A 26,284-nucleotide genomic window follows, 5' to 3' on the forward strand; every position below is an offset into this window, starting at 1 on the left:
GGTCCTCAAAGGCACCTATTACATAAAGTCCCACTGTTATAAATCACAAAATTTACACATGCAGAAACAGCTTTTAAATACAGAAATTAGAAATTACTTTTGCATCAGAAATGTACCGCTGTGATGCCTCTGTGCATCACAAACAGTGCATGTCCACCATTTTCACCACCGCCTATGAACATGACTCACTTACACCAGTTCTGTCCCAAGAAAGGGCAGAAATCTCAGCAAACTACTGTAAAATGCTTGACCAAGGATAAACAAATGTATGATCAAATATTAGCAAAATACGTGTGAGTCAGTAAAAGCTTGTGCGTCCGTTCGTACAGTGTACATAAACATTGGGTTTCAATTGCAGGTTTTCAGCACAATTTGGAACTAAAACTCTTGGTTTCTTACAACAAAAACTCTACTTTTCTTATTTCACATAATGTATGTTCTCATTCCAGATGTTTAAAGTGCCAGAATGTTGTAGTTTTTGTCTTTTTTAAAAAGGTTCAAATCCAGTGGTCTAGTAGGCTTTTTAAGGCCTGGAGTTTTGCCAAGGATTATGTCAGACCTCAAATATTTTGGCATGCTCTGATTTCTGTATGGCTCAGTGTTAGTTAAAAAAAAAAAAAAAAGTAGGTCTTAAAAGTTTAATAATTTAAGAAGAAAAATGTTTTAAAAAATAGCTAAATGTGTCAGTATTTTCCCTGGATATACCGTTTTCTCCTACTATCGAACGTAAACAATGATACAGACTTTAGATATGGATAGTTGTCTCTGAATCACCTAACTTAAGAAACAGCATATTTTGGACAAATTATATTCAGGTGGAAATAAAGTGAGCTGAACAGCAAAACAAACCTCCACAGCAGCAGGGAACAGACTTATTTTTGCATCCACAGGACTCAGGCACCGCGGTCACTGAATCAGCCGTGGCCTCCTCCATGTCCCAAAGGATTCCACAGACAATACAGGGAAATGTTACTCGAAAATGATTCCAAACACACCATCAAATCTTCAATAGCTCCCTTAATAATAGTGTATAAAGGTGGTGAAATGAGCCACTCAAATTCCAGACCCTCACTTGCAAAAAATGAAATAAAATCTGAACTGTAGAAGGCAGTGATTTAACTTGTTCCCAATGGACACAACTTTCTGAAGTTGTAGAGGATGTGCCACAGTTCCACTAACATGATGTGTTATGACATCTGTCTTTGCTTTACACATTTTCAGAAATTATTAGAGCATCGGAAACCCTTTAAGCTGGGGGAAGATTTAGTTTGTAATGACAGTGATTGTGCATCTATCAGCAGCTGACAAGGTGGAAAGCAAACATACAAACAAAAAACTTTGAAAAACACAGACAGAAATCATGTCAACATTGGCCAAAAAGTAAAAAGTCTATAAAATGAGAACAAATATAATAAAACAGACCAAAAAACAAGATGATGCCCAATTACATTTAAAATTACACCTGATATTAAACTGTAAATGTTTTGAACGAATGCATTCAAATTAGTTATTTTTTACCCGACAGACTTGAACTGAACGCAGTCCTCCTTGGTTTCATTAAATGGCAATGAAAGCTGTTGTTGTCTTTATTAAAATATGAGGCCTAGCTACAATAGATTAAGAGTTTGGGTATATTATATTAGCATGTTGGAATTCTAATGTTCATTAGCAACTTATGTGAGAATAAAGAGATAGAAAGAAAGTAAGCAGGTAGAGTCCAGGTTTGAAATCAATATATAATAATAATCAATATGTGAATTGAGTCATGATTCATCCATCCATAAACAAGAATTCAGATAAAGGAGACAGTAAACGAGTCATGAACTTTCTAAATGTACTTTTTATGTTTTGTACCTTGAAAAACTTTTTTTCTTTGTAAGTATTTTTGTGTTTGGAAGACACGGAGATCTTTGGTTGATAAAATGTAGAGCAGTGTACATAATCTTTGAGTGCAGCATTAATATTATGTGTGTATTTTTTCCCCTTCCCGTTGTATAAAAGATATCCAGTTAAGAAACGCGAGCCTCGCGTGGAAATAGCGCCACCGAATAAACCGAAAATGAGTTTTAAAAGCGTGAGTTGAAATGAAATGAAGTACTTGAATTCCTGCATTTACAAACATACAGCACATATTTTTAGAGCACGACTCGAGTATAGATTTTTACCTGTTACTTGTTACTGTTACCTCTTCAGAAAAGTGTCAGAACAAACTTATAACAGAGGGATTCACATCTCTAGGTACCGTCGACATTCTTTAATGAAAGCGAGACATAATTTCAAGATGAACACCTGTTTAACCAACTTCATAAAATGTTATTTTTTTATGTGTAGCTCCCGTTCCTCTGATGCTCTGTGCGCAGAGCAGACCGAGCAAATTGAATCCGACCAGGGAAATTGTTACCACGGAAGGGGGGGTTGAGTTGTAAGGTTATTATAGGTTGCGCCCGAGAGAGAAGAGCGTCCTCAGCCCACTGCGCTCCCACTGCTGGAACCAATCAGAGGGCTCGTGGCTTGGAGGAGGGAGAGGCTCCCCAGCCCGCTACAAATACTCCGTGGTTCAGTTTTTAATTCATGTGCTTCAGTCTGACACAGAAAAGGAACCGCGTGGTTTCATTACTCATACCAGTGCCTCCCTGCAGAGCCTGTAACTCGTGGTGGGACACCTCTCGCAAACCCTGTTCAAAAACTTTCCCTCAACTTTTCTACTGGGCAAAGTTACTTAAAAAAAAAACAACACAGTTTTTTGTGTGTGTTTGCTGGAGAAAGGGCATAAAACTTTCTCGGTGAAAGGAAGTTAACCTGTCCATCCATCCCTCCAACGTTCAGTCTTGCTGCTTGCATCTGCCAACAATGACGCGAAGGTCCTGCGCTATCTACACGGTGGGGGCCATCTGCGCCCTCCTGCTGGTCAGTGGAATCGCCTTGATGGTGGCTCAAGTATTCCGCAATTTGATGCACAAACGCCTGAAAAAGGTAGAAAACTTGAATCTTCTGACTTTCACTTTTATTTAGCAACTTTACTGCCTCCTTATATAGCGGCAGAGTAAAGTTCACTCGTTGCCGCATGTGGTAAAAGCCTGACAATGATGTGACTGTGTGAACCAACCCTACAGATTCCCTTCTGTCTTCAGTTATATACAGCTGGGACACAGGGATTTCAAATGACTGGATTGTAATCACGCAATCATTATGATATGATGTTTGTTTCCACTTAGCATGGCAGTTTTTAGTTTTTGGTTTAATAGATAGTCATATTAAAATGAAAGCCAAATGTGAAACGATAATGTAGCCTTCTGTCAAAACAAAACAACAACAAAAAAATGCCATGTTTTCATCACCTTGCAACCCAAAACCTCAATATATTTCAGTGGGATGAAAATTCCAGACATTTGTATTTACAAAACTGTCTTTTGTTGTGGCGTGAAAGCTGTAACAACGCTAGAGGAAGACGGTGCTCGGCTCAGGCAACACCAAATCTTTAACTTTTTGGGCTACATGCCAAACAACCACACATCAATTACATTGCGAAACACAAGGAGGTGGCTGCATCATTTGAGGGATGCTTTTCTTCTACAGGGGAAGCTGACTGAGTAGATTTGTGCACTGGTATTTTGTGCAGTCCCTGCAGTATTTTGTGCAATCCTTGCACAAATTCCCGGGGACTCCTGGAAGAAAACCTGTTAGAAGTTGGAAAATTCTCGAGACTTAGTCAGACGTTCACCCTTGATATACATCTAGAGCAACAGTGGAAGGGTCAGGGTGTGTAATGTGACAAAATGTGGGAAAGTTCAATGGCTGGTAATACATTTGCAAAGAACTGTTATGTTTTTATCCTAATTTTATTTAAAAAAAAGAATTTAAAAAAAAACCCTAAACATTTAAATATCTCTGTGTTGTATTTGTTTTTATGGTTAGCTGATAAGCATTTTGGCCAAAAGGTTCAACTGGGCACAAATGTCCTAATCTAGAAACATAAGAGGAAGCATTCAAGTGTCATAAAACGAAGCAGCAAATACACTGAACTTTTGCAACATAAGCTTCATAGGGACACATTTTAAGGAATTACAGTTGTTAAACTGTTACCAAGTAGTAGTAGAAGATTTTACAAGAAGTTGCAGATGGATGACTTACTAGGAGTTGTGGGTTCAGTGGCCGGTGCAGTGCAACCAGTCAGCATTTCTTTATGCCTTCAAATGGTCTGATTAAAGTCCTATTTTATTCTCCTTCAGCATGCAGTAAAAGTGTTGTGTTAATAAACTTTGCCTTGGAGCCTATTTTTGCAAAATATTTCTGCATGTTTTTCATGGTGCTGCATAATTGTAACACATTTCAAGGGGTCGAGTCAAACAGAGCCAACAGTCAGCAAATTGTCAGGAGTTTTACTGAAAGTGGCTTAGTTGATTATCTCACTTCAACTTTTAAGATGCTGCGGTATGAATAACCACATCTATCACCAGTCAAGTTTTGTCAGCATATTCCCTGTATATGTTTGCCAACCATCAGATTACTTTCATGTGACAGAACATTTTATGGCATGTTAAATGTCAGAGGTATTTTTAGGGGCTTCTAATTAAATCTCAGATTAAACATACAATTACTATTTCTTTTACTCCCATTACATCACAGGTCAAGGCAAATTCACATAAAAATAAAAGATTAAACTCATAAACATTTATTTCCTTGTTAGATCTGAATGCAACAAACTGCAAACTAGAGCTATTTATTATTTTTTAACACAACAATGAACACCTTACAGAGACATTCAAGTCATACTCGAGTCTCAGACTTGATACTCCCTGAGTTCAGTATGAATTGCCAGACTGAGTCCTACCGAACCAGAACAAGTAGGACTCAGTCAGTATGAGTCGTACTGAATAAATTCTATGTCGGGTACAAATTGATGAGGAGTGAAAACGTTCTAGAGTAGTTTTCTATATTTCATTATCAATCTCTGGGTTAAGATCATCAGACCAAGTAGTGCGAAGACAACTAAGCCCAGGAGTCTAATTGGACTTAAAAGGTTGCATATTTTTGATATTGTACCTTTTGGAGCGGGACTAATTTCTTGCAGTTGATCAGCCATAGTGGAGGCAGGAATTATTGGAAAACCTGGGAAGCTCCGACACTGTTGAATAGATTCTGCCTTGTTCCTGTACCAAACAAAGTTAGTCCTCCATGACTGTTGTTACCCTGACATCCCAGATCCTGGAAAGATTATGTTGGATCCTGCAGTTCGCTTAATGCCATGGAGTCAGAGCTGAAGACACCATCGTACACCTATAATGCAAACCCATTGTCATCTGGAAAAAGAAGAACTAAAGGGACAATGTCCTTTTTATTTCTTCAAAACAATAGCAGGGTCTACCACTATTACAGATTGTCTCTAGTGTGTAATAGTTGTGAAAAGTAGACCAATAATTAATTGTTAATTAACCATCTTTTGTAAAGTTATTACATCTGCTTTGTGTTGTCTGCACTACTTTGTTTGGCACTTGGTTGTGTTACTATTGGAAAGATCTGATTTTAAGCAGGATGCTACATGGAAGTGACCAGTAGAGGGAGTCTAGCCGTAAAGCTGGTAAATCCTTTTGTGATGAGATCATAAAGTTGGTCAGACTCCTCCTGTCATGTCTCATCTCTCCTCTGCCCCATCTTTTATTGTCTGGTTGCGTTTTGATGTTGCTTTTGTTGTTGCTGTAACGCTTTACATCTCATTCATTTCTAATCAGTTGTAAACAACTTGCTATCCAAGCTTTTCCTTTCCTCAAAGGCATTGAAGTAATGAAATCTCAGCTGTGATCCCCTCTGCAACTAACAATATCATTTGCTCATTGGCAGGATTAGTGGCTGTAGCTCTAATCTCAGTTTTATCTCTGCTGTTCAAAGAAGAGAGAACATCAACGTTGCCATCTACACATATTTGCCTCCTTTGGCTCAACTTTTCCAATGCTTTGGTTCAAAGAGGTTTGCAGATGTTTGATCTCATTCCCAGAGGCGGCCGATTCAATGAGCCATGTGTACAGAGCAATATAGGCGTCTTGTTTTTTGTTTTCACAAGACTCTCAGATCCGCACATATGGGATGGCTAATCCAAAGCTCTTTCGTAGTAGACAGCAAAAATATTCAAAAATTCTCCTTTCTGCAAAACAAAAGATTAAAATTATACAGAAAAGACAACAGCCGTAGCCCAAGCTATAGTCACCACCTGACCTTGGCAACTATGAAGGTCCTGCTAACATGCACTGCTCAGGTGAAGGAATCTGTCAGCAAAACTATTTGTGGGCTAGTCAGGAATGACACCTAAATCCAGCAGAGAACCTGTGGCAAGAGGTGTTCTTCATGTTATAACTGATCAGTGTCAGAGGAATATTTTTTTTAAAAATCAGAATAGTACTATTTGTTGAAAGTCATCAACCAATCATGATGCAAATATGTCTTGTAATAATGGCCTAAAATTCTAGCAGAGAAATTCCTCTTAAATCATGACATTAACAAAATAGTTACCCTCTGGGGGAGTGGGCTTAGATTTATGTGGGTAGATGCAGGAATAAGTGGAGTCATGGGAAGTTCCTTCTGTTCAACTTGGCAACGTCTCCTGAAGTTACTGTAAATATGGATAAGAAAGCCTGATGGAATTCAAAATCACAGCAAAAGCAGCTAAAAACTTTCCAGAAATGGTGAAGTGAAGTTGCGATTGTGACTGCGTTTGTAGAGGCTGCAGAATTGATTCATTGCTTTGTCTACAGTTGACACACCAAAGTCCATGTTTTAGTTTCGTCTCCCACTAGGAATCAGTCTTGATTTTCTGCTGACAGACCACAAAACTAGCCACAAGATTTGGAGGGGAAAACTGATACTCGTATACAATCTAGACTTTGAAGATAACAGTTAAGATGTTAAGTGACTCAGAGCCAGTGAAACAAAAACATATTTATTGCATCCAGACTGGACAATCGAGCAACTGTTTTTCTTAAAGGCAGGCTAAAGAGGAGCCCCTAAAGAGACATTGAAGAAAAGAATAAAAATAAATGAACTTTCCCACAGCCATGAGATAGTATGTGGTGCTCACATATTATCTTGTGTGCACCAGACTTTATTTTGATATTTTTTTTAATTAAAACATTATATGTAGTTTTCATATAAACAAATGTTTCACTTGGAACATTTAGTCCTTTACCTTACCCTTGCTGAAATTTTTGATGACAGATGGAAATATTTACTTCCTGAATTCAAAACTTACAAAAGGAAGTAGAGGTGTTAGAGCAAAAGAGGTGAATGTCACAAATAAAAAAAAAAAATCATTTTCTTCCCCATGACTTTCTCAAATTTTGCACTAATTCATTGATAAATTGTCATGAACAGCTTTGCAATGTTCTTTACACCCAATCAATATTTTTTGAGGAGCAAAGTCCTCCCCCCTCCCACCTTAAAAAATTGAGCAGTTTCCCTGAGTTTAAAGATGCTGAAACGTCTCCATATTATTGTAAAACTTTCCCAGAAGCTTCACCTTACTATGAAAACGGTGCAGCCAGGAAAGCGACTTTACTCTGATGTTAGTGTTATCACACACTACACCTTCATCTTTAGTTTCAAATCAAGCCTGCTTCTCCATTGCAAGTATCAGGTTGCTTTTAGGTGAGAGATTATTAAATCATCCTTTGGAAAATAACTGAATACTACTGTTTGCAGAGAGTCAATAATGTAGGTTTATTAGCAGAATTATTTAATGAAATGAACTCAAGACATCAAGAACTTTATCTTTTGGTTTTGTGTTGTTGCAGTTCTTCTCTGCAAAAGATTCAATTGGAAAATATTTTACTACATAATTTTTATTAACTCTTCTTCTGTGCCCCTCAACTTTTTATTTTCGCATAACATTGGCTGTGCTGATATAAATGGCATATATTTTGGTCATTTTGTGCATAGGATAAATTGCAATTTTAAATTCTTTTGCTATTCTGTTTTTGTTTTAACAGTTTTAATTGCATCTGAGTTATTATTATTATTATTTATTTTTTTACATAGTCAGACTATTTTTTTACATCTACTCTACCAAAAACTACCAGTTCATCTATATTATCTATCGGAGGAAATAAGATTACTTTTTCAGATTTTTTTTTCCTAAAAATGAAAATACTTTTTTATAAATAACACCCACATTTGAGGGTTAAACATTTTTAAGAAAAGTTGCTTTGTATGACAAACACACAACTTAATAATATAAAATATTAATTATGATATTAATAATATTAAAATTTCTTTATTTTAAAAAGCAGTTTTTTTGTGTGTCCAAGCGACAAGTGGAGCATAGCATGAAGGGACCCTCAGTAGTTAGATCAGACATTCCTCTAAGAACAAAATGTGGCAAGAGAAAAAACATGGCAGTGGCATTTTTGAATAAGTGAAAAATCAGATTGGAAGTGTTCAAATAATCAGATTTTTTTGTACTTGAAATTTTCTTTGCATATAGTGTTTTTTATGTTATGATATAAAAGAAAAAAAACCCCAACTCTGACACATTAAAATCAGTGCAGGAAACTTGCGTTCTTTGCCCAGTTATTTGTCAGCCAGTGTGAAGTTCTGTAGCTGTATCAAGTTACTGCTTCACGGTACCAGAAGCAGCGTAGAGGATCTCCTCCCACATGTGTCTTTCAAGCCCTCGTCTCACTTTGTTTGCTCAGTCTCTTTTATTGTTTGAGATTTATTAGGCAACCTCTGTGTTTTAGTGTGACGTCAGCAAGCAATGATTCTTTACAGAGACAGAGTTATAAGAATATTTTCTTCATTTTCATTACTTAGACCATTACTGGTTGGTGTAACATTTTTATTTTTGCATTGTCGAGAATATGTTTACAGAAAACATTTTGAGTTGAAAATATACCAAAATGACATTGGTGTCTTTTGAACAGCACACTACACATTATACCGCATTTCTTGTTTTTCCCTTAGTAAATTAAATAATTATTTAAAAACTGCAATTTGGTCATAATTAAGTGAGGCCTGCAGTGTATTATAAGGATGTTTTAGCCATCTCCTGGATGAGTTGATGCCCTCTTGGAGTAATTTAGTTGGCCAGTCACTCATACTGCCAAATCCTTAGAAATATTTATTTTATTACTGGTAGATAAAACATATTGTGTTGCTTTTTGAGGCCTTTTCTTGCTGTCAGGTTAAATTGAATGGATTTTATTTATTCCCTTCAAAAATCATCTTTTGAAAACTGGCTTTGTTAAATCATGTCTGCAACTCTGAAACACCAAAAAAACAAATGTTGTTCACAAAGTGTTGTTCCAATACTCCAGCTTCAATCTCTCTGTTGTTATTGTCGGACCCCAAAGGCAAGAACGAATCTCTGAATCAGACCCATTATAAATTTGGTTATTTTACTAAATTTAATTTCCACAATGCTGCAGATTATTTTGCTTAGCAGGAGGAGGCAAACACTTTTAAAGAATGTAAAGCTTTTGTGGCTCGACTGGAAGATTTTAAGAACCGCCTCCAGCTGTTTTTCACATCTATGTATGTATTTGAACATCGCCACATCAAAGCGCAGGTTTCTATGCATGTTTGTGTATTCACCTGCCACGTGTGTTTATGTATCGGGTGTGGTGTAAAGGTAGCGATGTACAGAGATACAGAGATGAGAGGGATTTTTTGTTCCTGCTTCCCATGTATTTCGCGTAGCATGCTGTGAGGGTTATACTATTGATTATTCAGACCGTAAAAGGATGACAGACTCTGTTTCTCAATTTTAAGCGACAACTTTGTAATCCTTGGCTACTCGGTTAAGGTTTTGTCTCATAGGACAAACAATAAGGGACTCTAAAAAGAAGGGGATTTTTTATTCCCTTGAAAAAGTTGCTTGTTGCTTGGTGCCTACAATAAATTTGACACAATTAGGTCATATAATCTTTTCTCCTTACACGTTGTTTGGAAAAAGACCATCCCCAATTCTATTCTTATTCCTTGTGTTGTAGTTTGAAAAAAATACCTCTCTGTTTCATCGTACTGTATAATCAAACAGGGTGGTCGGCAGCGCTCCTCCTGTGGGGCCTCAAAAAGCTAGATCCTGAGGAATGTGGCTCAGATCATCAAGGTCCCCCACAAACAGCGGGCGTCAGGCTCCATGCATCACATGATCTGTCAGAGGCGCTCTCTCCAAGTGCCTGTCGTCAAGGGAAACGGCTGACAATGGGGTGGTGGAAGGGTCCCCTCTCACACCATTTATGTTCGCAGCCAATGCTGTTGTCCGATGCTAACGCAGCCGTTCCCCCTTCCCACACACACGTGGACACGCACACGCACACACACACACACACACACACACACGCACACACACACACACACACACACACATACACACACACACATACATGCACACATTTCCCTGCACCCACCCAGAAGGATGTTTTTCTTCTTGGGGTTGTTTTCACTGCGAGTGTACTGGGAGAACTTCAGATTCAAAACATGCAAGGACAGAGTCATGTGATTAAAACTCATCCACGAATCATTTGTATGCTTCAGCGTGGAAGGTTTCAACCAGCTCATTTTCTTTGCTCAGAGGACGTATGGAAAATGAAATAGTGTCTGATGTTCGGTTGAAAATGCACACCAAACTTGCTACGATTGGGCATAATGACCTAGAAAAGCGGCAGATGCAAAGCCATAGCTACAAACACAACATTTTAAGTAGTTTGGGAATGTTTTTTTTTTTTTTTTGTTGGTTTGAACTTTAAGAAAAAATCTACAAAAAGGATAGTATAATTTCATTATTTTTGTGTGATTTTTGTTTATTCTTCTCAACAGGAAATTGTTTTAGTGGAAGGTAGCCGCGTGTTCGAGTCATGGAAAGCCCCTCCCCCTCCTGTCTTCATGGAGTTTTTCTTCTTTAATGTGACCAATGTAGAAGAGGTCCTTAAAGGGGAAAAACCGGAAGTCAATCAGATTGGACCCTACACCTACAGGTAAGTCAAAAAAGAAAAAAGAACTTTTGAACTTGAAATGTCTTTTTGCAGAGTGACATGCTTATTTTGCTCAAGCGATAAAATATCCTTTTTATTTTGTGGTAATAGGAAAAAAAAATGTAAGTAATGTGGACCATTTTATAAAACAATTTACAAAATTTTTTATAAAGATGTTTAACAATAGCTAATGTGCAAAGCAAAAAGTAAAAAAAAAAATAGATAAAAAAAAAATCAGATTTTTAATCCCAGAGTTTGAATCCCAGGTGTCGATCTGCATTAAAGTTAGAATTAAGGCTTTTGTCGAGTATATCCTATATCCTCCCCTATAGTTAGTATGCACTTCCTGGCATCAAGACAAATTAATATGCATTTATAAAGATGTAGTTGACCCAAACATGCAACTTCCTGCTGAGGTTATTTTAACACTGAGCTTTGGAGATCTGTTCCACCTTTCTTGTTATCTGGGTCACCTAATTTTTCATAACACAAAGGTGTGTTACGTCACATTTTTAACCTGGGGAAACATAAGATATGATGTTAGATTAAAATTCCCAAGAATCACTGAACAACTTTTTTTTTTTAAAAGAAGGTCAAACTAATTTCTGATGGTGATTTTTTTTATTCCTAACTGAAAATTTTCCTTTTTTTCTCTCTAAATTAATATTGATGTATTTGATAAAGGGTTGATTTAATATTCCAAGTTTTAATTCAACAGAAAAGTAATCTTTTTTTTTTTTTTTTCTTAAATGACTGTTTGTACAGAGAGTACAGGTATAAGGACAATGTCACCATGTTGGACAATAACACAAAGGTGTCGGCGTACAACGCCAAAAGCTTTGTGTTTCTGAGGGATAAGTCTGTTGGTGACCCAGATGTCGATAACATCACCACTGTCAACATCCCCCTTTGGGTAAGTCCTTATTTAAAGGTTGGAGATAAGTGGAAATCCAACTGGGTTAAAGGGGATTGTGTGCTTCCACTGCATTGCGCTGCTCACCACCAGCTTATCCTGCAAAATCGGTTGTATTTTCTCATATCTGTTCAAATCCTTGACTCCAGGCTGCAATGAACAAGGCCCAGGGATACAAGAGCTTTTTTTTGAACCTCATGATAACAGGCACCAAAAGTCGTCCCTTCACCACTCGAACTGTTCAGGAATTACTTTGGGGTTATGAAGATGCTTTGTTGAACCGCATAGCCTCATCCGGTACTGCTGTGGAGAGGGTTTTTGGCCTCATGTACAAGGTATGTACAGGTTTAGCAAAAAAAAACAAAAAAAAAAACGATAATAACAATAAAAGCTCTTCTGTATTTTAGCAATATTACAAAAGAGAGGTGACTTTTTTTTATGAACTTTCTCTTACCATCACACAGGAAAATGTAATTTTAATGAGCTCAATGTTTGTTTGGCACAGAAAAATGAAAGCAGCGACGGAGAATTTGTCTTCCACACCGGAACGCAGAACTACTTAGATTACGCACGCATCGAAACGTATAAAGGGGAAAGGTAACACTGATGCAGTCTCACACAAACACACCCAGGACACAACAGAATTGCTCTTCTCATTGTGGCAGCATGTTGGGGTAGATGTTACAGCGGTTCTGATTTGTTCCTTCTGTAGACTTTTGTTTATAATTTCTTTGGTTGAATTCTTACATGGTTAGTTGGACAATTATTCCCTCTGCTTTTGGCTGCAGTGCAGCTGGAAGAAGTTTTGCCTTTACTTTCTTACTTAGTGTTATGATGAGTAATCAGGGCAACTATTGGGAACAGCTGAAGAGCATCTAAGCTCAATACCTGAATTACAACCTCAAATACCAGAGAGTGTGAAAAGTAGTCTTCCTGGATGCAGAGCAGGACCAATGAGTAGAGAGAGAAGATGAAGGTTCAAACCGTCTCATAACCCCGACCCCCAGCATCTCTCTGCCCGGCTTTATAGCCAGACTGAGACAGAAAAAGGAGTAGCAAAAGCAAATGAGGAGGATTAGCTAGACAGCTGATGGCGTCATCCAGGGTGCGTTACTGTGGAATGTCGTCTCTGCTGCCCAGAAATTCACAAATTACTTTGAAGACACTGGGATGATATGAGCTGCGACATTTAATTTCTCTTTGGGATAAATAACGTATTTTTGAATTTGAATGGGTGTGTGGGGTAATCTCTGCCTTTCGCTTTTTTTTCTTGTTGGTCTTGCCTGCAACTCTTACTACAGAAAGCTGGACGGAACATCCTGCTACTCTAAAGGCTTTTAAATAGCCTTATCTTATCCAGATTTCTTATCCTTAAGTGCTATAATTACCCGTTCGCACTAGGGAAGCTGCGTTTTGAAGTGCTGTAGATTAAACCATTCTTGATCATTTCTAAAATGAGCACAGCGAACATGTTGATGTAACAAATGTGGCTTTTGGAAAACATCCTGTGCTTTTTCTTTTTTTCTGTGACCACTTTTTGTCTGTGAAAAATAAAATAGCTCGCTAAACCTGGCAACAATAGAGATAGTAGCTACAATACAGAAAACGATGTATTTTTTAACTTCTTAAATTAAGTAATTAATTTTGAGCTATGTTCTGAATTTAACAAAAGCCTAAGTAATCTGTAAAGATGTAAATACAGGCTATATGAACAGTTGTGATTGGTTTGTTGGCAACAAAGAACAATGTTAATTTAATTTGTCTTATAGGATGCTCAAATACTGGTCAACTAATGAGAGCAACAGCATCCTTGGATCAGACGGAAGTGCTTTCCATCCCTTGCTAAACAAGAGCGAACGTCTTTATGTCTTCTCTCCAGACCTGTGCAGGTAAAGTTCAGGGCCACACCACCCTCCTGCATGACCTTTTATGTGCTTTGAAATAAAGACTTTGGCAGGGTCTTTCCACGTTCACTTTCTATAGGGAGTGAAATACAGAAGCACTGTACCAGGAAGACTTTCTATGGAAAAGAAAGATAATTAGAAAACTTAAGTAAGTAATTGCAAATAGTGCATTAATAGAAAGTAGGGAGGAAAGATAGTAGGATGGTCATAATATTCGTCAGCAGTCAGTAGACACAGTTACAGCAAAGGATAATCCAAATCATTCTAATGGAAAGCTGTAAGTCTAGTTTTTGAAGTACACTGAGTGTCTAGCTTTGGCAGAAAAATAAGGGCTGGTTCCACAGGAGATGGGTCTGATATCTAAAGTCGAAACAAAAAAACTATTAGAATATATAGGAACCATCAGTAAACTTGCATTGCAGAGAAATTACACAATATCTTCCTTTGCATAGGGACTTCTATTCCATTAAAGGCCACATCTCTTCTAATGACCAGAAATGTGATCAACAGGAACAGATTAGGGTTGTACCCCGTTGCCTGACACATTATTGAGTTCAAATTATTGTTTGCGAGGAAATACCAATACGTCTTGTTCTTGGAACCGGTTTTGGATCCCATTTGCAGCATTCTGATCACATACAAATAAGTCCCATGCAGTGGCGGCGTTTCATATTTAATAAAAACCTAGTATCAATCAAAGACTATTTTTTTTTGATGTGCTAGCCTGACATTTCCACAACAAATGTTTTGGTAGACAAACCTCTGTGTTCAAAGCTTGGTCTGTGAGAATAACCTTTTACTTTTACAAGTCCATTTGAGTTTGGTTTCACCACTGTTAATCCTTGTTTGTTGCAAAACATATGCGCCTTGTGCTTATCTGTGATGAGGCCCACATCTTCCTCTTTTTGTTTTGTGTGGAAAGAATCTGGTAGAGTAATAGAGCAAGCACCTTTTGCTCTGATTGGATGTGTGCCGAAGACCCCTCACCCAAATTTTCAAAACTCTTTCACACACTTACTTTTTCCCTAATGGTGTCATTGTGTCTGACTGTGCTTTAATGACCAAAGGGGAGGCTTCCCTCCTTGTTCCTGTTTTTTTTTTGCTTGTTTTGTTTGTTTTTTTTTTGATTAATTTGAAGAGGAAACTTTTAGTCTACTTATGTTTTGACCCTTTACACACTTACTATGACGTGACGCCTGGAGCTGAGTGGCTAAAACATGTGCTGAATGACATCTGAGACTCATCTGCTGGTTAAAAAAAAAGTGGCAGGATTCCCAACTGCAAGCTCACAGGGTAGTGACCGTTTGCTCCAGAAACTGACAGCTGACCTGCAAAAGCTGCAAAGTTTTGACAAACTGCAGACAGGTGTTGTTGTTTAAATACCATTGTGTCTTCTATCTGAAGCTTATCTTCCCCTATAGCCACTAAGGGTTTTTAAAGACCCTTTTGGATTCCCCTGAATCTGAAATAACCAATTTAGAACTTTGTAAAGTGATGAAGTATGAATATTTGAAAAATAATCTATAATCCTTGAACTTGCTCACATTGTGTCAAGTTACAACCAACTTTTTTTTTTTGCTACAGCATAATTGTGAAGTGGAAAGAAACATTTTTAACATCTTTGACTATTAGCAATTTGAAGAGCAAACTGGGTTGTACAACAATATTCAATTTGAAGGATTGAGGGTAGGCTTGCGCAGCAGCAAACTTCCCAAGACAAGGTCCTTCACCGAAACTGACAGGCAAGGCATGGAGAGGATTATTCAACAGGGCAGCTATTTTCCACACACTTAACAGATCCAGACTTCACAAGTCCTGTTTAAAGTTTGACACAAGCCACAAGAAGAATTTGCTTAATAAATTGACAAGTCGGCCGTCCTCCTGAACACACAGCCACCCGGTGGAAACCTGGTTCATCTTCCAGCAGGACAACAATAAACATGGAATCAGCACTGCTTGTGAAGATACTGTAAGTGTTGTAATGGCGTAGTAAAAGTCCAGACCTAGATCCAATTGGAAATTTGATCTATCCAATTGAAAATTGGATCTAGGTCCAAGTTGAAAATCGATGTTTGGATATGTTCTCCTAAGAATATGACTGAGCTGGAGCGAAGTTACCAAGAGGAATGGGCAAACATCCGTATGTTTACAAAGCTGGGGCATGCATACCAACAAGACTGCTGCAATTACGGCAAAATGTAATCGACCGAAGCTTAAATGTTTGCTCAGCTGATCTAAGCTTTCTTCAGATTGGTGCTTGTTTCTCATTATGACTACAAGACAGAAATTCCCAGTCCAGTTCTGGAAAGCAGAAACGCTTTAGGTGCTTTCCTTGGCTTCTCTCCCAAAGGTCAAGGGAAAAGGTCTACATAGTGTTGTTGCACTACTGGTATGCTGTGTTTCCTCCCAGTCAGTTGGCAGACAGTGTATGGAGGGTTTTGTTCTCGCTGAGGATGGTCCAGATTCCCCTCACACCATATAACTGCAGTTATTCACAGAAAAAGGGATGGGCCCCTCACAATAATGCGATTCTCCTGTGAACTGTTGTAAGATTTTTAACATAAAGAAACAGATCTGAAATACAGATGAAAAAAAACCCTAATAAGATCAAGTAAAGGTAAAATATGATTAATTTCATTAAGAAGCTCGGTCTTGGTTAAATGGCCCTGCTTTTTGCGTGTGGGCTCCGGCAAGTGGTGCTTTTATTTATGTTCCTACGTATTAAATGATAACTATTAAACCATTTGAAGTAATGCATTCAAATATGTTAGAAATGTTAACTGAGACTCCAAAGGAAACTGGCATTGATGCTTGAGGACAAGCCTCAGCTTGAGAATGCATGCAGGGTTTCATCCAAATGTACTTTTGGAGAGAATGATACAGTTTAGACATATCAGATCCAGCAGGAATCTCACTAAACTTCAACAAATTCTTCTATAAAAGTAGTTTTCTGGCATCACAACTATGTGTGGTGTTACATTGGTGGGTCAAGGCCTAAGTCGTATATGCTTTGTGGCTTTGTGAACAAGTTTTGGGAAGTGGATAGCTGCATTTGATTTTGTACTTTTAGCACAAAAAGTCACTATGACAGAGAACGGGGAAAGAATTCAATTTTTGTGGGGATTTTCCAGTCAGAGGTTTTTTTGTTTGTCTTTTGAGCTCCTATACTCATCCAACTCATTGAGGATGAAGACCTTTCTAAAAGTGAGTTTTGGGTAATTGAACCACTGAGTTTATTTTGTAGATTAAATTGTAAACAAGCCTTATCTTGCCATCCACATCACAATTCCCCACTGTTTTGAGCATAATTCCCCTCAAAACGCAAAGAAATGTGTGGCTGTAACTTGGCAAAAGGTGAAAAACACTCAAGCCGCTGTGTAGGATGTCATGTGAAAATATGTATAATTGCTGGCCAATCATTGCTACACATCACATTTCAAGCCAGGTTTAATGTGCCTGTTCTGCACTTTTTTCTTTTTTTTTCCCGGTGTGAAAGTACATCCATAAATCAATGGCACCGTTGTTACTGACCCTTGTAACTTTGAACGACTCGTTTTGTGGGAGCGCACTCTAATGTCGCACTGAGCTTCTTCTGTTTAGTCTGTGTGAATTACCAAAAAGCAACAATAGAAGCTGATAAGCTGAAAGCACTTTCTGAACAGGGCTTGGAGAAAGTAAAAGGAAAATTAGGGAGGATTTGATGCTGTTGAACTCGCTGCACAATCAGGTTATAGGAAGTTATAGGAAGAGTTTGAATGCTCTAAAGATAATAAAGATTTTGTCCAGTGATATTAAAAGTTTTCAACATGCCATATGAATACTATTAAACAAAAAATAAAAAATTTGAGAAATAGCTCACATACCCTATCAGAAACAAAATTCTCATCTGAAAGAAAATTATTTCAAATCTAAACCTGCCAGAGGTTATGAATGAATTTTGGACCTCTAACTCAAAATACCAAAAGAACCTAATTGTTGTCATATTATGTTCAGGCTGAATGCCTTAGAAATCGACTTTCTGATTACGAAACAAGAGGATTTGAAATATCCTGCTGTTTTATTACTTTATTTTCTTAAAGTAATAAAAAATAAACTTTAAAAACATTCTTTTCAGTTCTTGTGTTTGAAACTGCAGCTTCTTCTCTGCTCTCTAGGACTATCTACATGGAGTTTGAGAAGGACGTTGAGGTGAAAGGAGTCCCCGCCTACCGCTTCACACCTCCCCGCTCTGTTTTGGCCAGCAAGGAAGAGAACCCGGCCAACGAAGGTTTCTGCGTCACCCCTAAAGAGTGCCTGGGAACTGGGGTCCTCAAAGTCAGCCCCTGTCGGCAAGGTAATTTTCACCCTGTGCCACATTTATCTTTAGTAGTGTTTGAACTCCTACATGAGACTGAAGAGCTTCTACTGTAGCATTTGTTTCTTCTTTTTTACTCTCCTTTTTGATTTTCCTTGCCAACAAAGGGGCTTAGGGCTTCAGTTATATCACCGGCAATAAAATTAAGCCTGACGGACTCACGTGACGCAGCTCTCCAGCCCAGGCCACACCTCAGGCACCATCTGACCATGACTGGGCCTGCAGCATGTGGCAGTAAGCTCTGTCACCTGACTGTACCCTTGAATCTGATCAGGAATGACCTTACTGCCTTTGTTTCCGGACTCTTTAAAAAAAAAAAGAAAAAAAAAAACTATAAGTCACTCATTTGTTGTCTTGTATTGACTTACTTCACAGCAAAAAAGAAAAAAAAATCTGAATATTGTGTTCTCATATGGATAGAGATGAAATATTGCTGTCAATCCCCCCAGCAGTAAAAAATGGTGAAACATTGGAAGACATGTTGAAAGTTTATCAAAGCCAATAGCCAATGCTTTTGGCTGAGGTCAAGAGTTTTGTTTAGCCACCAACAAAAAGGAGTCTTGGAGTGGAGGATTAAGGTCACCCTGTGGCTGTGCTGATTAAAAAAAAGGAAAAAAAAAACAAAAAAGAAAGAAAGTGAGTGCCGTGCTTGGTCTACAGTGACCTTGCAAGTTGTCACGTGAAGACTGCTCTCAGGTGACTGCGGGTGGGCCGATGTTTTTGTCCAGCATCCACTGCCAAACACAAGAGAAGGAAATCTGTCACCTATGCCCCACTTTGTCATCACCTCACCCTCTTCCCCCAGTTATTGTTGTCAGCAAACACGAGCGGTGCGCAGACTGTGAAATGTATTCATTTTGCTCAGAATTAAGTCTGAGCAAAAGTAATGCAGTAATTACCTTTACGCCATGTTATCTAGTACCGGACCCCGCTGACAATAAGAGGAAAGGATTTCTTTATCTAGACAGCCTTTAATTAGTTATTCAAGTTGATTTATTGCCCCTTTGTGCACTGCCTTTTTTTTTTATCTTGGGCATTAACTTTTGAGGACAGATTGTATCTCTAACTTCCAAGGCCAAGTTACATTCTGATCGAATCAAGCGTTAAAGAAGTAAGGAAATAAAACAGTGTTTGCAGTTATCAAGCTGTGCGTGCGTGCGTGCGTGCGTGCGTGCGTGCGTGCGTGCGTGCGTGCGTGCGTGTGTGTGTGTATGTCTGTGTGTGTTTGTGTCTGTGTGCCTTCAGTTTTCCTGACCTCAGTGTGTGTGTAGACACATAAACATAAAGAACAATATCAGCTTGGAGAGCATTCATATGACTTACGATTATTAAAAGACAATCTGATACAGCTCAGATTTACAAATAAACAGCCATCATTAAGTCCATTTCTATCTAAGCTTAGCATATACACTCACTTGCCAGTTTATTAAGTACACCTGTTCAATTGCAAACAGAACGGGGAAGAATGATGCGACTTTGAACGTGGTACTGTTGTCCGTACCAGACAGGCTGGTCTGAGTATTTCAACAGTTGCTGATTTTCTGGAATTTTTGTGTATCGTTCAAGAAGAACGAGCCAAAAAAAAAAAAAGAGAGAGAAATTATCCGCTGGGCAGCCGTTGTGTGGATGATAGCTCCTTGTTGACAAAAGGGGAGAATGGGAACACTTGTTTGAGATCATAGAAAGGCAACAGTAGGTCAAATAATTCATTAGAATTAGACAATACCAGGTTGGAAAAAGTGTTTCCTGGTGCTATGAATCTTGAATTCAGCTTCATGATTCAGGTAGTGGGGAAGGTGATAATTGAGTGAAAACAACATGAAAGCATGGATCTGTTCTGCCTCCTATCTTAGACTGACGGTGGCGGCATTTTGGTGTGGGGATTATTTTCTTGGAACATATTGTTTTGTTTTTTTTGCACCAAACGAGGATTGTTTAAACATCTCAGCCTACCAGAGTATTGTTGCTGAACATATCCACTCCTTTATGGCCACATTGCATATATCCTATGATGGCTACCTCCAGCAAGACGATGTATTAGAATTTGCAATATAGACCTAACATATTGGCCAGTGAATGTCTTTTTGGATACACTGTATTTAATCAGTGATTAAATACAGCAAAAGCATTGTGGTGAAAATACTCCTAAATTGTCAAAAGCAATCATTTTTCCTCTTGTAGGTGCCCCCGTTGTTGCCTCTTTTCCTCATTTCTACCTGGGAGAAGATAAATATATAGAAGCGATTGGAGGAATGTCTCCTCAAAGGCATCATCACCAAACGTTTTTAGACCTCAACCCGGTAAGCTACCAGAACGCACCGCTGTCTTCTATTCATACCAAAAAGATGTATTGCTACGCCACCTATTGGCTCAAAAGCAGTAGTGCAACCATTGTATGAACCATCAGAGGAAATACCATAAAGCATTTTTTCCCCCTCTTGACATAATTAGAGTCATGCAAACAAAATCATTTGAATACAATCTTTTGCAGATTGGAATATCATTGAAAATCAATTTATTTCACTAATTCAGTTCAATAAGTGCAAGATATATATTGCATTTTCCATACACAAATTTATTTCAAGCATTTATTTCTGTTCATTTTGGTGATTGTGGCTTAGAGAAAATGAAAACTCAAAGCTCAGATTTTCGGAAAAATTACAGTATTGCACAAGACAAATCAAAGCGACTTTTAATGGATCAATTTCAAACTGAAATGCAGGTTTCTTTACTTTCTTTATACTCTCTTACGTAACAGTCTAATTTTATAAAAAGATGAATATTAGGATTTCAGTAGCTATAAACTTTTGTAGTCTAGATTAACACATGAAAAAAGTTCAGTCAATGACTGTGTGCAAATGACTCCAAATAATATACAATTTAAAAAGCAGCTTTTTGAACTTATTTACCGAAATACATTCACTTATATGCAATCAAATTTATTCAGGTTCACCTACGCATTTTATCTAACATAATAATAGTAATAATAAATATTTGGAGGTTTTTTTTTTTTTTGCCGACAGACAACTGGAGTGATTGTGCGTGCAAGCAAAAGAGCTCAGGTTAACATCTTGATCAACAGAATCTCTGGATACCCGTGAGTATCTGCATCCCAGTCTAGACTAAACGCCGCAGTCTTTTTGCACCTATATATTATTTATGTGAATCTTTACCTTCTTTTAATTTTTTTTTTCAACAGAGACACTAAATCATTGAAAGAAACAATCTTCCCTGTTATGTTCCTCAATGAGGTGAGAAATGGCAGATACACACACACACACACACACGCACACACACACGCATACACACACACACACACACACACACACACACACACACACACACAGTTTGATCAAGTGTTTTTGTCTAGATTTCTACTCTCACGGACCAAATCAACAAATTTTAAGTTAAACAGTGACTCTTTTTTTAAATCAGAATATGTTATATCATTAACTAGTTTATTTATACCATTAACTAGATACGTTCAGTACCCTTAACCTAGCTAAGGGTAAGAGCTCCTATCACAAATTAAACAGTGAATTTAATACAACAAAATTACATAATTTGTCCTTATCTGACTTGATGAAAACAGGTCGCAGCTGCTATCATAGATTATTTTTGCCATATTCCTTTTTTTGTCATTTAGCCACTCCTTAACTCTACTTCTTTACTCTCAGAGTGTGGAGATCGATGATGCCTCAGCAGCGAAGGTGAACAAGCTGCTCATGATTGTCAATGTGGGCTCCAACTTCCCACTCATTATTGTGGGACTAGGCGGGATAATGCTTATTGTCTTCATCGTCCTCCTGATCAGGGCCCATCAACAGAAGGTAAAACACATCCTCCTCGACCCAGGCATCTTTCTAACACCTCGCAGTTTGCTTGATCCTAAAAAATAATTTGTGTTAATCCTTGTTAATTCAATTTTTAACCCCTCACCAATGTCACTATGCATGTATTTATCACCATTTATCTCTGTGCAGAAAAGAGTTAAGCGCATTGTGTTTACCAAGGCTGCCTATGCTGTAAGTCTTGCTGCATTGTTTCAATCCATTCATTTCTCTGGTGTATTACTTAATGCCTAAATGCATGACACACAGTTCTAGTGAGAAGTTTACTTGTGCTCACTGTGGGGATGAATTTTGAGGTTTAAATTATTTATTCAACAATTCACTTATTTCCAGCAGGACTGGCAAGAAGTGCAACATCAGTAAGCTTCAGAAACAAGAGTTGGCTGCACAATTTTGAATTATTTTGTGGATTTTTAATAATCCGCAGAGGTAAAAATTATAAATACAGCCTCAAATAAATACACGACATAACTACGTGAAACATCTTTTAGCGAGATTTACTTGGGCCAGACAGTTTTTAAGCTTTCCTGATATTTCTGGCTGGATACTAGACTACTCATCTTGGCAGATTTTGTGAATATCCCAAAGTTGCAACCTTTAATATCTGAAAAAAAAAAAAAAATAGGGATTTTCTTTAAAGCTTACTGCTTGTTACTAAGCAAAACTATTGAAATGAAATCTAACAATTGTGCCAATGAGAGTGGTTGAATAACCAACTAGAATATAGCAACACCTCAAGCACGTTTTAGATGAGGTGGCAAGAGGTGGGTCAGTTATAATCTCGGAGTAAAATACCAAAACTTGAATTCAGGGTACAGGTTCAGGTGTTTTATTTTGCTGTTAACATCTGTTACAACAGAAGGGTTAATAACTAATTAATAATTGGCGTACACGAGAACGTAACATTTACATAATAATAAATAGATCAACATCCACATCCACTATCTATACTCGCTTACACAGAGACACATAGGAAATGCAATCATGCATGAAGAATTTAGAGAGATTATTCAATCTTTCATGTGTATTTTTTGACTATGGGAGGAAGCAGAACAAACCCTCGGCCCATGAAGCACGGAGAACATTCTTCATGCACCATATTGATGAAATCTAGAAGAAAAAAAAAATAAATTACTAGCGTAAATAAAGATGTAATTATAATTACATTTTTGCCCATGATGAGTGATTAAAAACTTCTCTCTGGAAATGCATTTCATTTTTTCAGCACACAGTAAAGACCACCGTCACTCCCGGTTTTAACACTTTTAACACAGCTTGGTTATGCTTGAGCGTTACAAGAAATGTTAAATCCTTATCCAGTGCAAAAGACAACACCAGACCTTTTAGTCAAAGACACAAAACATAAAATCGAAACTGAAGATATATGTTTTTCTTTCTTTTCATCAATAATGCAGACCACAAATGAAGAGGACACCTCCTATTCACCAGTGAACACTAAGGAGAAGGACGATAGCCAAAATGGAAACTACATTGGCATGACGACTAAAACAGAGCAATAAACCTGGGAATGAAGGATAGGATGGAGCTGCGAGACAGGGCGGTGTGGCATCCTTTTTCATTTTAAGCACAATGTATTAAATTTCCTTGGTTAAGCACATGCCACCTACAGTCCAGGTGTAGCCACCGGGATCCTAAAAGCTTTCCTTTTTAGGTTATGTGCCACCAATCTGTTTTTAGCTGGCTGGATTCTTGTCTCAGTCAGAGCTCAGTGCTGTCAGATTATGACGTGCTCCTAAGCCAGGCACCAAGTGTTATTTAGGGAAGCAGCTCATTGGTATCTGTAAATGTAGTATTTGTAAGCCAGAGTCGTCGCTCTCAGGGGGTCTCCTGCCAAGCTGCTGTCAAACATTATTGAGAGACACAAAACTGCAAGCAATCTCTGTTTTTCTAAAGACATTTCAATCAGTTCAGTGTCATTTTGTCCAATTTCCCTTTGATTCACTCAGTGTTGCAAAAACATTTATTATTTTATATGTATATGTAGTCAATTTAGGACTACGTACATATGGTCATGATGTGAAGTGAGTTTTTTGTATATACTGGGGGAGTTGAACAACTTTTTGTTGTTGTTAGCGTGTGACCGGGACAAAACTCAAACAAAACAAAGTGTATTTGGATTGTTCAGATTTTGTAAAGTTAGGCATTTCGTGCAGTTTTTACTGTAAATGTTTATGTAGAAATATTTGAGTATAGAACATGTCAAGCCCTTAAAGTGATAACTCAGGATTTTTGCGGAAAAAGTTTTGCTTGAAGGTTTTCGCTAGCATCTAATCTGCAGTAGATAAGTATCCTAATGTATTTATTTCAAGTGAATCCAGATTAATTAATACAAGAAGCGAAAGGTGATGGCAAGCCCAAAAAAACTCCCTTCACTCCCTAACAGTATTTTGAGAACTCTTAAACTGTTTTATATTTTACATCAGACATTTATTTACAGAAAACTATATGGTTAGTTTGACAAGAAATCAACATAGGAATGGCACATTTGAAGCTTTTCAAGTCAAAGTAGCTGCATAATTGAAAAGTCAAGCAGAGTAAAAATAACTTTGATTTTTTTTTTTTTTTTTTACCGTTACATTCTCTGTACATTTTTTTGCGTTTAGGGAGATCACTGTTACTTATACACCTCACTCTCTAGTGCCACTAAACTGGATTCATATTAAATGGAGACGCCAGGAAGTATCTACTGCAGAAGCAGAACTCCTCCTCAAACATCCTGAACCATCCCTTTCATCAGGAAGTTTTGATATACGCTGTTCAACTGCCTTTACTAACCAGCACGTTATTCAGAAAATTATTTTAACTGCTGTAGTTGTTCCTTTATAAAGATCAGGACTGTTGTGTGTCTTCTATTGTATTTGTTCTCTACAAATGGAGTATTATCCCATACGGAGTTGTCGTTTTCTTCCAGCTTCAAGCAAAAGCAGAACATAAGACTCATGGAAATGTTTTTTTTTTTTTTCTTGTAATCAAATTAGAGACACAAGGCTGTTTTTATTTGATGTGAATTTTGATGCAATCTTGAAAATGCTGTGGAATGATTCAAGTGAAACTGTGATGAGCCCCAGCTGTGATGACTGCTCCTAAAACATGTCAGGAGGGATCTGAGAAGGAGTTCCCTATGCACATAAATGAAAAATCATGATGTACATATCAGACAACAGTGGAGAGCTTATGTCTTCTTCATTTTATTTTCTTTTAAAGGATAGATCAAACCAGTTACAGACAACTGAAAAAGTTAAATGGAGCTCCAATGCTGTTGCAGTTTTTATTTCATGTGAGCAGTGCATATCTGGAGAGACATGATAGAAATGTTGTTGCTTTTGTAATGAAAAATAAGCAGTATTATAAAATGGAAATCTGTCAGAAGTCTGAAAGAGGGTAAATTATTATTTTTTTGTTACACTTACAAAACCAAAACACTGACAATGTAGATACTAGTCTGGGATTCTCTGTACCAAATTTTGATCATGTTGTTCTGTTCTGTGAAATTATTGTTACTACTAGAACCACATATTGCTCTGATTGTAATCATTTGAAATGTTGACTTGTTAGCAATGTTCTTACTGTGTTCACAACAATAAAGCATAGTTTCAGTAGATGAGTCTCATTACGTCGCACCATTCACTGTTTGCCTCTCAGTTTGGTCATTTTAAAGTTACAAAGATGAAGAGTCTGTAGCTTACCGGATTTGAAGGGAAATACTGAGAGATAGGTTGCATGGATTTGATGGATTGATGCATAGCTGGATCAACGGATGGACAGATAGACGAACGAATGGAAACATAGCCCTTTTGTTTAGCAAAGACTTAAAAGCTGTGAGATAGATCGCAAAATCGGGACACAGATAGATTACTTTCGTTTGGGTATTGCCCACTTCCTCAGTGCTGAACAGCATTCACAAGTTGTACAACTGAATAAAGATTAAATGTTTCTTTAAACTATAATGGATAAAAAGTTAAAGAAGACTGTGAGTGTAAATCACTTTACAGAAAAATATTTGTAGCTGCTTGCAACATTAATAAACAAAGCAACAGTTTGAGGGCTGCTGTATGAGTAAATCTATCTCTGACAACATTGTAAGACAAGTTCAGAGTATTGGCTTTGTTTGTATTTTATAATGATATTCTATATTTTAGGAATAAGCAACAGAGATGTTCAGTGTCTCAAAGACAAACACATTATGATGAATGTCACAATGACAATTACTAACTCATAATTAAGAGATTGTAAATTGCACACAACACAACTATTACTTTTATTAAGAAATAGTTTGCAAT

General features: G+C 37.6%; 1 protein-coding gene across 2 annotated transcripts; it reads left to right on the forward strand.

Moving 5' to 3' along the window:
* The first annotated feature begins 2,307 nt into the window (after positions 1 to 2,307).
* Positions 2,308 to 25,603, forward strand: LOC106905314 (lysosome membrane protein 2-like). 2 transcript variants are annotated; one of them, XM_014970071.2, is made up of 13 exons: positions 2,308 to 2,973; positions 10,807 to 10,964; positions 11,727 to 11,874; positions 12,024 to 12,209; positions 12,380 to 12,471; positions 13,644 to 13,763; positions 17,933 to 18,111; positions 20,314 to 20,432; positions 21,156 to 21,229; positions 21,332 to 21,383; positions 21,810 to 21,962; positions 22,116 to 22,157; positions 23,399 to 25,603. In XM_014970071.2, exons 1-13 carry the CDS (start codon positions 2,851 to 2,853, stop codon positions 23,501 to 23,503), a joined length of 1,551 nt encoding a protein of 516 aa, XP_014825557.2. In that variant the 5' UTR covers positions 2,308 to 2,850; the 3' UTR covers positions 23,504 to 25,603. The 2 variants fall into 2 exon arrangements, with proteins under 2 accessions (XP_014825557.2, XP_014825558.2); XM_014970072.2 differs by lacking the exon at positions 22,116 to 22,157 and having other exon boundaries at positions 2,310 to 2,973.
* The last annotated feature ends 681 nt before the right edge of the window (positions 25,604 to 26,284 follow it).

Source organism: Poecilia mexicana, unplaced genomic scaffold (genome assembly GCF_051168715.1).
Source record: "Poecilia mexicana isolate PSO_F unplaced genomic scaffold, ASM5116871v1 scaffold_12, whole genome shotgun sequence".
Taxonomy (NCBI): Eukaryota; Metazoa; Chordata; class Actinopteri; order Cyprinodontiformes; family Poeciliidae; genus Poecilia; species Poecilia mexicana.